This window comes from Physeter macrocephalus, chromosome 14, assembly GCF_002837175.3.
Source record: "Physeter macrocephalus isolate SW-GA chromosome 14, ASM283717v5, whole genome shotgun sequence".
Classification (NCBI taxonomy): Eukaryota; Metazoa; Chordata; class Mammalia; order Artiodactyla; family Physeteridae; genus Physeter; species Physeter macrocephalus.
The window spans coordinates 125,249,527-125,265,697 of record NC_041227.1 but is presented as its reverse complement, the minus strand read 5'-3'; the positions used below and the strand labels follow the sequence as shown (position 1 = coordinate 125,265,697).

Sequence of the window (16,171 nt, the reverse complement as noted above, 5' to 3'; positions counted from 1 at the left end):
AAAAAAAACATTAAGCGCCTTCAAAAGAAAGGAGAGGAAAGAAGAAATACATCCTCTTCGGAAAGATTGGGGACCATTATGTTTGTGTTTACTTATTACAAAGGCTTTTTGGTGGTTTTTTTTTTTGGCCTTGCTGCACGGCATGCGGGATCTTAGTTCCCAGACCAGGGATCGAACCTGTGCCCCCTGCAGTGGAAGCTCAGAGTGTTAACCACTGGACCACCAGGGAAGTCCCAAGTCTTCACTTCCTTATGAGATAAACCACTGGTTCTCAACACCAGAGGGCTTTCGTTAGAATTACCCGGGAGCTTGGGGACTGGGGGATACCAGTCTCAGAGATTGCTAGTGTCATTGGTCTGGAGGGAAGCCTGTTTCCTGGCCATTTTTAAAGCTCCACAGGTGTTTCTGATGTGGTTAACAGTGAAATAAAACCATCTTTGTAAAATGTGATGGCATTATACAGTACAAATCATGTTTTGATTTCAGTTGAAAGAAAAATGCTAAAATTAGACTAAAATCTGTGTTTTGAGTTCCTGCTTTGTGCAAGGCATTCTATTAGATACTGTAGTGGAAGAGAAGAGAAGATGATTCAGACCAGAGCCTGCCCACAGGGAGCGTGAATTGTGACTGAGGATAAACACGCTGCCCGGACCATGAGAGAGAGAGAGAGAGAGAGAGAGAGAGAGAGAGAGAGAGAGAGAGAGAGAGAGAGAGAGCGAGAGAGAGATAGAGAGAGAGAATTCACTTCAGCTGGACTTCGCAACTAGAGAACTAACAGAAGCTCCACATCTCTGACTTGAATATTGGTCCTTGGTCCAAAGGGTATGCCCGAGTGGTGAGAGGACTGGGCTCCCGGGCTGGGAGGGACCAGCCAGAGAATATAGTCCAGGGGCTCCCCTGGTGCCACAGTGGTGAAGAATCCGCCTGCCAATGCAGGGGACACAGGTTCAATCCCTGGTCCGGGAAGATCCCACATGCCGCGAAGCAGCTAAGCCCGTGTGCCACCACTACTGAGCCTACGTTCTAGAACCCGCGAGCCACAACTACTGAGCCTGTGCTCTGGAGCTCGCGTGCCACAACTACTGAGCCTGCACGCCACAACTACTGAAGCCCGCACGCCTAGAGCCCGTGCTCCGCAACAAGAGAAGCCACCGCAGTGAGAAGCCCGCGCACCGCAACAAAGAGTAGCCCCCGCTCGCCGCAACTAGAGAAAGTCTACATGCAGCAGCAAATACCCGATGCAGACAAAAATAAGTAAATGAATAAATAAATTTTTAAAAAGAGAGAGAGAAGATAGTCCAACTCAGGGCATTATATTCAAGGGCTTCCCTCTTTTACACACTCACCAAGCAAGTAGTGCCAGGGAGGCCCTGCCCCCACCCGGCACACTTCTTTCCTGGTCACTCTGGCTACTGTGTCTTTAGACTGAGCCTCAGGCAGCCTAATCCAATTTCTAGAATCATTTGTTTCACTTTGGGACAATACAAAGCAAGGCTTGATTTCTCATGCCTCAGAATTTCAGACAACTGCATATGAGTATCATGTCCCATCTACCCAGTCTACAGGAAGTAAATATTCCTAGCTCCAGCCACTATTCCTTATGGTCATGGTTGTAAATCCTCTTTGTTGTCAACTGGAAAAGCTATAGCCTGTGGGTCCTCGTGCCCAGAACTGATGTCATTGCTTTAAGTATGGTTTAAACAGTGCAGAATTAGTTGAGACTAACCTCCCTCGTTCCCACAGCCGTACTCCTAGCAATGCATTCTAAGTTTCATTTAGTCTTCTTGAGCCATGGCACACTATTTTTCTTAAATTGAGCTTAAAATCTGAAGTCTTTCTTTTTGTTAAGGCCGCTGTGAGACCTCCTCACTCAGGACTGTCCTTGTGCAGTTGGTGGCTTGATCCTAGGTGTAACACTTTGTTCCTGGTAAACTTGCGTTCAAGTCCCCCAGCCTCTTGAGATCTTTTTGAACCTTGATTCTGTAATCAGCATATGAGTTTTTCCTTCCAGTTTTATGCCATTCCTAAATGTTAAAAACATGCCATAAAGACAAGACTAAGGATAGAGTCCTTACTCCGTGGTCACTCACTCAATCATCTTATATATGGAACCGAATTTACATCCAGAACCCAACCTGCAAGGGAGTCTACAGTGTAGTTTTCTTTACCTTTGGGCCTCTGTAATACAAGAAGGCTAATAGAAAGCAGCAGAATGGATGCTGAGTGCCTGTTGACTGTCACATGCAGAGATTTGGGTTAAAAAAAAACAGTCGTGACCATCGGACATTATTGAAACATATGAGGAGAGACTGTGTTGCGCCTCCACTGCCTGTACCAGAGCTCCATCCCAGACCAGCCGCCCTGATCCAGCTCCCACCTCCAGGCCTCCTCAGGCACGTGGTTTATGGTCACCCAGCAAAGCCCTATAGTTTGTAAGTTTTCTCATGCTCTCATACCCATCAGTATGAACGCTTCTAGAACTGGTACCTTTATCATTTTATTTGACATACATTTAATCCAAATGCATTGTGGAACACCTCCTGTGTGCTGGGATGTAACCGTGTAGAAGACGGAAGGTCTGCCCTTTTTGAACCTCCAGAAAGACAAGTACCCAGACAATTACAGAATGCGGACCAGGAAAGTATGGCATATAGGATGGCACCTGACCAAGGTTTTGATCATGAGGGGTCGGGGGTGAGCAGATATTGGGTGATAGTGCAGAAGAGTGTTTCAGATAGAGGGACTAGCATATAAGGCCTGGAGGCAAGAGAGAAGGTGGCATATTTGAGGAACCAAAAACTTCAGAGTGGTTGGTGCTTGGGATAAGTGGTAGGGGTGATGGGAAGACCTTGCAGAGAGAAGAGACCAGGGCAAGAGTGGGCAAGTTCTTTCAGGCCATGTGAAGGAGCTGGGGTGTATCCAGAGGTGTGGGAAGCTGTTGAGAAGATTAAGCAGATTGAATGATCAGACTGACTTGTAGAATCATTTCAGCTATAAAATGAAGAGGGGATTACTGGGAAGCAAAGCTGGAGTTGAGGAGGTGAGCTAAGCCGTGTTTGGTGTGACGGGGCAGCCTGGGTTGGAATAGTGGCAGGGGGTACAGACAGAGATGGCAGCCAGACTTGGAAACCATTTGGATGCGGGAGCAAAGAAGGAAGGTGAGCAAAGAGGGTGCAGAACTCCGGCAGGTGGGCAGATAATGGTGACATGCACTGACTTCTCCGGGAGCACAGCAGAGACATGTCCCGTGGAGGGGACAACAGAGGTTGGCTATGGAAGACTGGGTCTCAGCCAGAGATGGGGCTGAAGGTACAGCTCTGGGAGAATGGCAGTGAGCAAAGGGGCAAGGTCGAGCGGAGAGATTTTTGTTTAAGATGGTGGAATTCTGAGCGTGTTTAAAAGCTGATAGAAAGGGGCGTGTGGAGAGGGAGATGGATGCAAAGGAAGGAGACCCCACATCCCGTCGGAGAGGGCACGCCATCTGTCTTGTAGAGGAGGCCGGCTGGCTGTGACCCGAGGGTGAGGGGCACCTTCTGGTGTTCTTCAGAGTATGGAGGACACCAGCCTGCGGGTGCAAGGGCTTGGAGCAGAGGTGTGAGCAGAGGCCAGGTGTGATTGGGAGCATGTAAAGAATGGACAGAGCTGACCGGGGGCCCCTGAAGGGTTGCTAGGCAGTATTCAGACCCAGAGATCATAGTTCCACAGTGGATATACGCATTTATTCCGCATGTGTTTACTGGGACCTGCTAGGTGCCAGGCAGCGCTCTGGTTGCTGGGGATACAGCAGGGAGCAAAACAGACAGAATCCCTGCCCTGGTGGGTGTGCGGTCTAGCAAGGGAGGCCAAGGCTCCGTGAGTTAGCACGTATGCAGGTAGGGTGTCAGGTGGTGAGGTGCCGTGGTCGGGTGGAGGGGCCGTCATCTTGCCTAGGGCAGCCTGGGCATGTGGGCAGCTGTTTGGTTTCCACTGCAAGCATTCGGCAGCTGGGGTGAAAGGAGAGCTGTCCTCCTTTCTGTGTTCAGTTCAGATACCTCCCTCCAGCCTCCTCTCAGGCTCCCTGGCAACTCACCACATCAGGAATTCTTTATGGAGCTCAAGACTGTCTTAGCCTCTACATGCACTTCATTGTCACTAAACCGAAGTTCAAAAACCTGGTGGTCCATGGGCTACACCTGGTCCCACAGATGTGCCTCTTGGGCCCACATTCTTTATGGGAATCAACTTTTTTTTTTCTTTTCTTTTGGCCACACTTCTCGGCTTGTGGGATCTCAGTTCCCTAACCAGAGACTGAACCCGGGTCACGGCAGTGAAAGCCCGGAATCCTAACCACTAGGCCACCAAGGAACTCCCCTGAATCAACATTTTTTAATGAAAATGTTTTATATAAAATTCCAGATATCTGGCTTCTTTTGGAAACCTGGAAGCTCTGATACATTGGATTTCCACGGCAGCAGTGAACTAGAATGGTCCCCTTTGGATGAGGCGTGTGCTTTCTAGTTTGCCACACTCCCCACCACCCCCTGTTATACCCCAGCACTGAAGCCTTTGAGCAGTAGCTATTGATCATCAAGCTTGTGCTGTTATTCTTCTTATGTGGGCCTGTTTACATTAACTGGCCGGCTCCCTGGGGTATCTGAATTTGTGATTCCTGTTTTTTACTAATACATGATTAACATTTCTAGGCACTTAAATTTGATAAAGTACTTGAGAGAATGAGGGGAAGCAAGAAGGAAGAAAGGTAACTGATGCCAGAAATGAAGGGATGTAAACATTAAGATATGGTCCAGTGGGAGAGGCCAGTAGTATAAAGTTTAGTGTTGTGGTTAGCATTATAGTAAAGGTATACACAGTACTCCAAGAAGGGCTGATAGTTAAAGGCAGCCGTCGTGTCCCACCCACCCAAGTCTTTCTTCCGGAAGCCCTCATTCCCATGACTCTTCCTCAGAGGTCGCGGTTTGAACCCCCTCATCCCCTGCTCATTGTCTTCTGGAAAAGCTCCGGCTGAAATGTGCCCTGTGCCTGGCGCCGGCGTCCTGGCGGTAAGTGTGGCCTGGCAGCGCTGAGCAGCCACGCGCGGCCCATCTTGATGCATCATCTCCTGTGGTCCTGACAGCCCCCAGGGCCTCATTTCACAGAGGACTCCCTGGGCAGTTAAATAGCTTAGCGAGGGCACACGTGGTGAGGAAGTGGTGAGGTCTCTCAGATGGCAACACATACCTTGCCTGCTGCCACTTCTAAAACATTACATCCATGACACCCCACAGAGAGTGGGACATCATTACGTACATTTGTGATCTTTTTTTTCCTCTTTAATATTTTACCCTTAGAATCTCCTCTTACTGGTTTTTAGTAGACAAAGAATGAGCTTTACCCTGGATAAAAGCATTCCTGTTTGGTTGGAAGGACCAAAATCATTTTCTTGTATGTGAAAAATATTTATAGATAATATTTTTTTAACGAATTGTACATAGTCTCACTGAACGTAGAAGCAGGAAAATGTGCTCCATTCTACCACAGTAGCTGTTTCTGTCTTCCTGTTCTCCCCTCCGGCCCTCGGGCCTTATGCACCTGTGTGATCTCTGTAGTTGTGGTGATAGTGTGAAAGCAGTTGTGGATTTTATTTTACCACTTTACAGAGATAAACAAACACTTAGAGGAATTGTTTCCACGTACTGAGCCACATGCAGAGACAGCGCACACGTAGCGTATCGCAAGGGATGATGAGGGGGTTACTCAGTAATTTTTTTCGTTGATATCGTTAGTCTCTTATTCTCCCATGACGCAAGGTAGCCGCATTGAGACATTATTCCTGCCCCACATCACCTGTGATACGCACGTCTGACCTGAACCAAGCGCTCGTTTGCGATGGGAGCAGAGTCCATCCTTCTCAGGAACCACAGGTGATCTGAGCCTGTCGCTGTCCCAGCCCTCGAGACCAGCTCTTCTTTGCGCCACAGAGGGAGCAGTCACGCCTTCCCCAGTTCCCCTCATGGTGACGACAGAGCGCTTCTTCCTTTGGGTCCTCTCCGTGCATTTTCGTACATGCGGCCGGTGGCCCTCCCGCTCAGGGATTGTGACACCTGGGCGGCTCAGATCAGCGATGGGAGCAGCAGCGACAGCACTGCTAGGCAGTGGCTTAGCTATAGTGGCTGGAACACTTGCGCAGCCTGGTTGTCGCCGATCGACTGGGATTCCCCCTCCAAATGAAGCCCCACACCTGATGACTATCGGACGAGGTTTCTGCTATTTACAGAGTGGGTCTTTTATAGATTCTGCAGTTTCACTCTTGACCTACACTGATTTTACAAAATGGTCACTCATCTCAGAGTTTGGGTTGCTTTTCAGTTGTTGATCATCACCACTTAAGGGTATTGATCTCTTCTGTCTTACAAAATATGGTTTCTCAATCATACAGGGTTTTGTGTGTGTCCAGTTTTATAAAAGTAAATGCTACAGGACTTCCCTGGTGGTGCAGTGGTTAAGAATCTGCCTGCCAGTGCATGGGATACAGGTTCGAGCCCTGGTCCGGGAAGATCCCACATGCCGTGGAGCAACTAAGGCCACGCACCACAACTACTGAGCCTGCACTCTAGAGCCCGCGAGCCACAACTACTGGGCCCTTGTGCCACAACTGCCGAAGCCCGAGCACCTAGAGCCCATGCTCGGCAACAAGAGAAGTCACTGCAATGAGAAGCCCGCGCACCGCAATGAAGAGTAGCCCCCGCTCACCGCAACTAAAGAAAGCCCACACGCAACAGCGAAGACCCAACACAGCCCAAAATAAAATATAAAATAGATTTTTTTTTTAAAAAAAAGTAAATGCTACAGGACAGTCTTCTTTTTTTTTTTTTTTAGTTTATTTATTTGGCTGCATCAGGTCTGAGTTGCGGCACGGGGGATCTTCGTTGCGTGCGGCACGTGGGCTCTTCATTGCAGCGCGTGGCCTTCTCTCTAGTTGTGGGGTGCAGGGTCCAGAGCGCGTGGGCTTAGTTGCCCCTTGGCATGTGGGATCTTAGTTCCCCGACCAGGGATCAAACCCACATCCCCTGCATTGGAAGGTGGATTCTTAACCCCTGAACCACCGGGGAAGTCCCGGGACAGTCTTTTTTTTTTTTTTTTTTTTTTTTTTTTGTCCCATTCCTGTTAATATTAGTTTCCTCATGAGCCTAAGGAAAACTGATATTAATTTAGGAAATGCAGTGTAGCTTCATAAACTGGATTATTTGGATGTGGTTCAAACCCATTCTGGAGCTGGGACACAGTACAGTAATAATCTAGAGAAATACCTCATGCCTGCCTTTTGATCAGAGATGGTAAGCTGCCCTGCCCAGTCCTTCTCAGACTCAGGGGGTCTCACTGGTGGCGTAGGGTGTGAAGTGGTGTCAGCTGGCTTGGAGCGGAGCCTCCTCTCAGCTCTGCCCAGAGGCCTGGGGTAAGTCTGGGCCAGACCTGCAAGCGTAGCCCTTACTTACGTTTCTAAGGAAGTGAAAGCAGATCCTGAAATACAGCCCGATTATCTTGTGCACTTAGAAGTAAATATTCTGGGACACTTAAAAATCAATTTGCAGACACAGGAGAACATTGAATATTAATTAATAAAACATTTGATGAATAACTTATCTTCACAGTAAACTCTGAATCTAGCAATGAGATTAAGAGAGAATCTCCAGAGACGGTTTCTTTCACCCCTGAACTTTGTCAGGTTTCATCAAGACGTACAGATAATTTGAGAGGGACTGGGAGGTGGTGAGGTGAGGGGTTAGAGAGATAACTACCCAGTTAATCTAGAGTCAAATATGAAGGCCATTTGTAGGCTTGATCTGAGTGAAACCAGTGACATGGTGGGGTCATGATATCTTGCCTAGGGCTGTGTCCTCTCACAGTGGATGGACGTGAAATATAGTGCCACATGTCAATCAGAAAACCAGAAGAATACTGCTAATGTCGCTCTTATTCCAGAACATTTTTTAATCCGTATCCTACCTACCTATCTACCTATTCTCAGCTCCTCGGAAATGTGTCTCATTAACCTTCGCCAGGCATTCAGCTGTGCCGGTGGGAATCCCTGTAGCTGTCTCATGAGGTTGGAGGAGGCCCCAGCCAGAAGCAGACTTGACTTTGCATTGGATTCTTATTCTAATGATATTATATTTGCTTTATCGTTCAGTTTTCTGGCACAAACATAACCAAAGGCAGAGATTGTGTGAGTTAATCATGGAAGAAGCATATCACGCATTCGATAAACTAAAACTTGGAAGAGATTGGATATGGGAATCCTCTCCCTAGGTAGATAAAACACATGTGCTGTTTCTCTAAGTCTCCTTAGAGCAGAAGCTGGAGGACATTGTCCTGCCTGCAAGCCGCCCCGTCCTAGGAGCTCAATTGCTCTTTTATCGTCCTTTGGTATAAAAATGATACTCAAAAGTAGAGTCACCTGCAGATGGAGTGAATCAGCAAGATGCTGTTAGAGCGTGACTATTTTCACACCGTAACCTCAGAAATCGATCTCACCGACCCCTCCAGCCAGAGGAATTCTATCTTAAGCACCATGCAGTAGTTACTGAAAGAGGAATGAGCTGTGAGCAATCAGTGCTTTGTGTGGGTGTGAGATTTTTCTTGGGTTTCAGTTTGGTTAGGCTGTTTATACTTTCCTGTGTGTTGAGGGACTTGGTAAGTCAGGCTGGACGTGAAGGAGGACCAGGGAATCGGAAGTCCTGCTCAGGAAGTAGGAGGAGATGCCTGTCAGTGCAGGTCCTGGGGATACACACGAATGTTTTCACTTTAGGTACCTTCAGTTCAAAATGAATAGAAAAATGAGACAAAGATGCCATTTGCCCCCCTACACGGCATATCAGTAAGAAAGAGTTAGCCCATTTAAAATCGGTATTAATGCACTAAAATAAAAGCTTCTTTTTTCTGTTTCTGATACCTGCCCTCTGTGATGACCCCGTAAGACGGGCAAAGGCAGCTCTTCCTAAGAGGCTGTTGTGCAACTTGAGACCACGTGGTCAGCTTTAAAAAGGACCCTTATCTGTAACCCTCAGGTAGACCCCCCTGTTTTTGGAACAGAAGTGTCAAATGAGTGCCCGATAAACAGGGCGTTCTTAAAAGTATGGGATGCTTTGCATCTGACTGAGCAAACTCTTCCACATAAAGCTTCACTCTAAGTACCTATCTTGATTTCAAATGTGAAAAATTAATTGTTGCTGCTGCAGTAAATATGAAAAATTGTTGCTGCTCTGCCCCTCCGTAAGCCAGCAGCCATCCAAGCATTGTAATAAATTTACATTAGGCTTAAGTGCCATCATTATGAGCAAACTCCCATCTCGTTAATACTTAAGTTAGTACCTAAAAATACCAAGCACATAGCAGGTTCTCAAATGCCTCATCAATTAAATTTTCAGTCCTTTATTTTTCCTTCACTTAATTGTAATTGGTCACTTTTTAACTGAACCTGTCTTCCCCAAAAGGAGTGCCTGTCACACTTGTAAAACTCTCTAAGTAGCATCCATGGAACAAGCTGGCATTGATTTCTTATTTCACAGAAGAACGAATGAATGCCACCTCCCAACTTAACTGTCTGTAGTGCTTAGGATGAGAACCTTTGAGTCGGGTGAAGATTCTCTTTCTCTAGGTTCTGTTTCCTGGCCTCTTATCTGCTGTGTGCTCATTTTCACGCCAGTCTTCTGGGCCTGCAGCACTTGGGCACCCTGGTTTTCTCCGTTCTGATAGAAAGATAAAGAATGTACAGTAAGTCCCCTACATACCAACCTTCAAGTTGCAAACTTTCAGAGATGTGAATGTGCGTTCACATGTCCAGTCACATTAGTTAGTTCACATTGAAACGGAACAGGACCCTAGGGTCCTTGCCCCCTCCCACCATGTCCTCAGCCTGCCTCTTGTCTGTGGAAAAACTTCAGCCGAAGAATAAGTTTAATCAGAGAAGTGAGAAAATGCAGAAACAAAGGAAGACAGTCAGAGGAGACCAAACAATAATAGTTTAGTCAGTAAACATAGTCAAGGACCTTTAGTTCCTCCTCAAGGGCTGTAGATAGTATTCTGAGCCGTATCCTGTGAGCTGTCTTATAGACACTGAAACCGACACCAGGTGGAAGAAGTTACCTACATGATGAGCAGGCTGTAGCCATGACGTAAGCTGCCACAATTCCAAGAATTGGCCTCAAGGAAATGGAAACGAACAGACCCTGGAACTGAAGATTAACTGTACCTAAAACAATCCAGATGACTCTGGTCAGACCACTGATGGCCAATTTCAAGATGCCTGTCAGAGCTGACTGTGCTGTTTCTACATGCAGCCCCCTCCCTCTGTCTATAAAATCTCTTGCCCCCTGATTGTCGGGGGAGGGGGGAGTCGGCCTTTGGACAGGCGTCCGCCCTCCCCACCCTCCCCGCTTGTTGCCAGCATCCAAAATAAAGCAAACTTTCATTTCCACCAACCTGGCCTCTTTATTGGCTTTTGAGCGGTGAGCAGCCGGACCTGGGTTCGGTAACAACCTGTCTGGCGTACGTTGTCACGTGCGTGCATCCTCTACAAGTGGTTGCGCTTTTGTGTGCTGTACTGTACAGTGCTGTATAGAGTACAGTGGTACAGTATCTTTATTTCAAGCCCAGGGTGAGTGAGTGAAACTGCAGCTTGCCCTCCGTCTCCTGTTGCTGACGATCCTTCAGCTCTACCGTCTCCCACCTCCTCTCCCTCCTCGTCAGCAACTCTTCTTGCCTGTTCACTCCATGCCAGCCCCTTGTACTGTATGCCAGCCGTTGTGCCGTACTACTGTACTTTTCAAGGTACTGTACTGCAAGATTAAAAATGTTTTCTTTTTCTGTGTTTGTTTTTTATGTATTATTTGTGTGAAAAGTATTATCAACCTATTACAGTACAGTACTGTATAGCCGATTGTGTCAGTTGGGTACCTAGGCTAACTTCGTTGAACTTACGAACAAATTGGACTTACACACGCGCTCTCGGAACGTAACTCGTTCGTATGTAGGGGACTTAACTGTATATTTAAAACGAAAACTACATATTCTGGTGGCATCTCATTGCTGTTGTTATTTTATTCCCAGCCCTGTGTTTGTTCAGTTGAAGAAGAGAGATAATTGGGACTTCCCTGGTTAAGACTGCGCTTCCACTGCAGGGGGCATGGGTTCAATCCCTGGTCAGGGAACTAAGGTCCCGCATGCAGTGTGGCCAAAAAAAAAACGGGGGGGGGGTTGGGGGGGGTAATGACTCCTGTATCCCATGGACCATTTTTTAAAACTTTAATATCAATGTTTTAATGCAAGGTAGAAATTTGTTCAGCCTCGTTAAGCCCAACTTTAAAAGAACTTCTATAAAATTATTAACAACAGGGGTACCAAATTCACTTGAGCGATAAACATTAAAAGTGGAGATCGTATTTATTTTAGTAGTATGTATTTAAAATTATTTCCTAGCTACCGAAAATATTTGCTTTGCATCAAAGCGTTCTGGTGTGCCTGGGTTTTTAGCATCTCTTCTAGAGGCTCTCGGTTGTCAGGTGGTGCACTCATTCTGATGTGTATGTTAGTTTGGCCTTGTAGGTAAATTATTTTCTTGCCAGAGATCAACTTAAACTGGAAATACTGTTTTCTTGATTTTCTGAGTGAGCAATTATTCTTCCATTTATTTCTAAGGTTTTAGAACCTGCCACTTGCAGATCGTTTGCCTTCCATATAAAAATACTCTGTAGACCTATTCATGCTGCTTTCTCAGGAATTAAAACCTCTTTAACTATAATTACCAGGGTTTTAACATTTATTCTTAGTTTTGACTTAATTAATTTGTAGTATTGTCTTTCAAAGAGATGGCAGTATAAGGGTGACAGACAGATTTTAGGTGAATTTGTTATTTAATTACCAACAGTAAATCAATATTTTTATAGCTGATTGGCCTTTAGCAACACATGTATTATTTTAGCTTCCCAAAACTTCCGTAATTTTTGTCATCTGTGTTAATTTTCCTAATTTAATTTTGTCCCTTCGATTTGTAAAACTCCTTCTCCCAAAATGCGTTATTGTTTTTTGTGTAATTATAGGTAATATTACAGTTAGCAATTGCCGACAACAGCAATTAGGGCTAACTTCCCTGATATTGGTAATAATTTACATAATATATTGCTCAGCATAGAGCTTGTAATTTTAAATGATTCATAGGTTGCATGTACTTTTATTGTGAATCAATATTATTGCATTTTATTAGAGTAAAGCATCATGGGAGCCGATCACACTCTGTTTTTAGTCAGAAAATGAATAAATTTCATAATGGAGATGGTAATATCCATATTTTAACCAAATAACTTAAAATTTGTGGTTGGCTACTTGTATTTTATGCTTTCTATTCTTCAGTTAGTATTTAAAACATTCCCAGTTCTATCTCCGAGAAACTGTATCTGTAAGAAAATTACAAGTGATATGAGCTGTCAGTGTGACTATCAGTAGTGTCAAGTGAGCTTATGGGCAAAAGCAAAAGGAGCAGAATTTGGGTTGATTCGGAAAAAATGAAGTTTGCATATGTAACATAAGATGTTTTTCTTACTAAAGTATAAAGAAGGTGGGGAGATCCTTACTGTTGCCTGGTCTCGTGACCACTTCTGTGCCTGTAGATAGTGATGCCATAACCTCTGGATTCATTAGGGACCCTTATCTAGTTTCATTGCATCCCAGTCCCAGATCAGGATGCTATGGCAACAGGACTGGGTGTAAGAATGACAGAAGAATTCTGAAAAACTCTTGCAAAAAATACTTGCAATCAGTGTGTCTGTTGGAACCACCCTTATCCATAATTCCTCCACTCTGTTCCCATCTTTAAAGACGAATGCCTCAGCTCTTTCTCAGCCCACTGCTGGTACCTGAGAACTGTCTGGGTTCTCTATTATTACTTTATTTGTACATGTTTAATCTGCCATCTTCTCATTTCTTTGCCCAGATCTGTGTCTTTGATGGTTAGTCAAAAGATAAGCAAAAATAATTTTCAGTGTATATTTGCCACTTGTAAATTTTTTTATAAGAGATTAATGTAACATGAAATTTCTTTTAGGTTGTTACGTATAATACCAGAAATAAAAGAGCCACTTCTTAAACTTTAGTTGTTAAACTATTCTTTTAAACTCTATCATGTTGCAAATACTGTGAATTGAATAGTTTTTAATATAATGGACTTTTAAGTGGGTAGGGGTCAGGAGTGAGAAAAATGCAACTTTAAAAGAAAAACTGAACAAATCTGATTAGATTCAATATTGTCTCCTTTTCACTTTCTACTAAAAGCCATCCTAAAGATAGATTATCTCAAAATTATTTTGAACTTGAGATTACCATTTTTACTTTCTCTCTCTGTTTCATTTTTATTGTTTTCTCTCTCCCCTGCTCCCCTTTTCAGTTTCGTCAGGCTGGGGAGAAATGCCTAATGTTCATTCAAAGGCTGAAAACTCTTGGGGAGAGCCATCCTCCCCTTCTACCCTGGTTGATAACGGCACAGCAGCATGGGGCAAGCCGCCCAGCAGCGGCAGTGGATGGGGGGACCAGCCCACCGAGCCGGCGGTGACGTTTGGAAGAGCCGGTGCCCCCGCTGCCGCCCCAGCCCTGTGCAAACCAGGTGAGCCGTGCTTCCTGCCTACCCTGGGTTGGCCGGTTCGAGATGGACCCGGGCAGTCTGTTTAGAGAGATGCTTCTCGTTGAATTTTAAGAATTAGTGTTTTAGGACGCTTTCCTCATTGTTAAGTCTAACGTTAAACTAAAACTATATAGAAATATTTGCCCTGTCTGATACAAGAACACAAGGGAGCTTTTAACAGAAGACCATGTTCTCCTTTTTACAAAAAAATAAATACAAGGATCAGAGCAATAAAGCATAGCTGCTTGATGGTTAGTGGCCTCCACGCTCCTTCAGCAGTGTTCTCCTCCCTGCCATTCAGACTGTTTAAACTTGCTGTTGCGCTGAGCAAGGTGGATAAGGCGGGCCATTTTTCTTTTTGAGATTAGGTTTTGAAACATACGTTACTTAACAGCAGTCTGACACTTGCTTTGCTTTCAAGTAAACAAAATTCTGCTTTAGGTTCTCCAGGTTTATGCTTCTTCTCTCTTTTTTCCTTTTCTTAAAAAGAAAAACCGTGCTGTGTTTTCCTCCCATTATCTGAAAGTATAATAAGTATACATATAAAATGTACATCCTTACAAATGTCCAGATCATGTTTACCAAGTGGAATCCTGTAATGTGTGGCTGTTTTGCAATGTGATACTTATGAAAGAGCGTGAATATGTTTGCTTATTTAAGTCTGATATTACAATTAATTGTTCACATGGCTGCAGAAGCTCGGTGGTGTTTTTTTTTTTTGGACATCATTAAATGTCTCAGATCTTAAAATGAAACTTTATTGTTTTAGTATTTTGTTACTTTGTTAACACTGGATAGTATGCTCTGTAAACCAACCATTCTGCTGGATTATTTATTTCATTTATATTACTTCTTGTTATACGTCTAAAGGACGGGGAGCTCCTGGGTATTTAGATTCAGGCACTGAGGTCATATATTTGTTTTTATAATTTGTCCTTGGAGGCCTAATTATATGCCTGTCCACCTTGTAAGCCTCATGTCTTCATCGTCCTACAGACTCTAGCTAACAGTACTGTCACCTGATATTTGTCCTTCTTCAGATTCCCCAGGAAGTGAAAAGTTGGGGTAACTTTTATACCAAGAATTGCTTTGTATTTTAAGAAAGGAGAAAAATAATATCCTGAAATCGAAACTCAGTGTTCAACTTGTAGCTCCTCTGCCTATAGCCTCAGCTGTCTCCACCCTGTCATTCTGGGAGCATCTCCTGGGAGCTTGTCAAAAGAGCAGACTGTTGGGCCCAGCCACAGACCTGCTGCATTTCTGCTGATCCCCTGGCGACTCGGGTATGGTCGCGTTGGGGGAGCACTGGTCCACGTGACATACCACATGACAGGGAGGATAGTGACGTTTTTCAGGACTCTGCATTTTACCAGCCATTCCATATCACGCAGAGATTGCCACCTTCGGTAGCCCCCAGGATTTATTGTTAGAATGTCCGTGCTTCGAAATGACCTCTAGTTGGTTAGAGGAGTTTGGAACAGCACAGGCTACAAATAGCTGAAGTTTGAAGAAAAAAATAGGTACACATATACATGTGTATTACATTTCTAGTAGGGAAAATTAAATTCTTAGGTCTAAGGGAAACAAAGTAGTAAAAGGTAGGTTATGTACACACCCCTTTTGTCCTGCCTCCCCCTAAATGATGTTATAGGGCACCATTGTCTGCTTTGGGAATGGTGAATCTGATACGTTCACGTTCCCTCTCTTTCTAGCTTCAAAATCTATGCAAGAAGGCTGGGGCAGCGGCGGGGATGATGCGAACCTCGGTGCCGGTCAGTGGGAAGACGAGGACGGGGGCATGTGGAACAACGCCGCTTCCCAAGAAAGCACCTCCTCCTGCAGCTCCTGGGGGAACGCCCCCAAAAAAGGACTCCAAAAGGTGCGTGCGACACTAAAGGAAATAAACTCTAAAAATCAGTGGTGGCACTTAAAAACATTCAGTTTCAAGGTGGTATCTCCAGGTAACAGTGACAGAGAGATCTGAGGTTCTCAAAGTGCTCTCAGGACCCTCTGCCGAGCGTAGAATGGGGTTTTCCAGAGACTACGTGCCATTGCTGTCACAGCAGAGCAAAGGCAGGGACAGATGGGTGAATCCAGCTGCTTCTGTGAAGCCGGACAGTAGAGAGATATTCAGTCAGGTACGACAATGCCACTCTTCTCACTAAAAATTTTTGTTTTAGAAAATATAATTATTTTCCATTAAAAAACATTGTTATGTTAACATATAATGGCTTTGTTATGGTTATCTTTAAACAAATTAATACAGTTTTTTAAATTTCTTAGTTTTAATTTCTAATACAGTAAATATCAATAAATACAACCCATATAAACAAAACTTCTTTAGGATCCTCGGTTTTTTTTTTTTTTTTTTTTTTTTTTTTTTGGCGGTACGCGGGCCTCTCACTGTCGTGGCCTCTCCCGTTGCGGAGCACAGGCTCCGGACGTGCAGGCTCAGCGGCCATGGCTCACGGGCCCAGCCGCTCCGCGGCATGTGGGATCTTCCCGGACCGGGGCACGAACCCG

General features: G+C 44.9%; 1 protein-coding gene across 1 annotated transcript in view; it reads left to right on the top strand.

The window, feature by feature from the left end:
- Positions 1-16,171, top strand: part of TNRC6C (trinucleotide repeat containing adaptor 6C) — a 123,775-nt gene that overhangs the window by 93,344 nt on the left and 14,260 nt on the right. The window contains exons 6-7 of the mRNA XM_055089832.1: positions 13,415-13,630; positions 15,361-15,527. Coding sequence (XP_054945807.1) covers positions 13,415-13,630; positions 15,361-15,527 — 383 coding nt within the window. The remainder of the gene's footprint in view (positions 1-13,414; positions 13,631-15,360; positions 15,528-16,171) is intronic.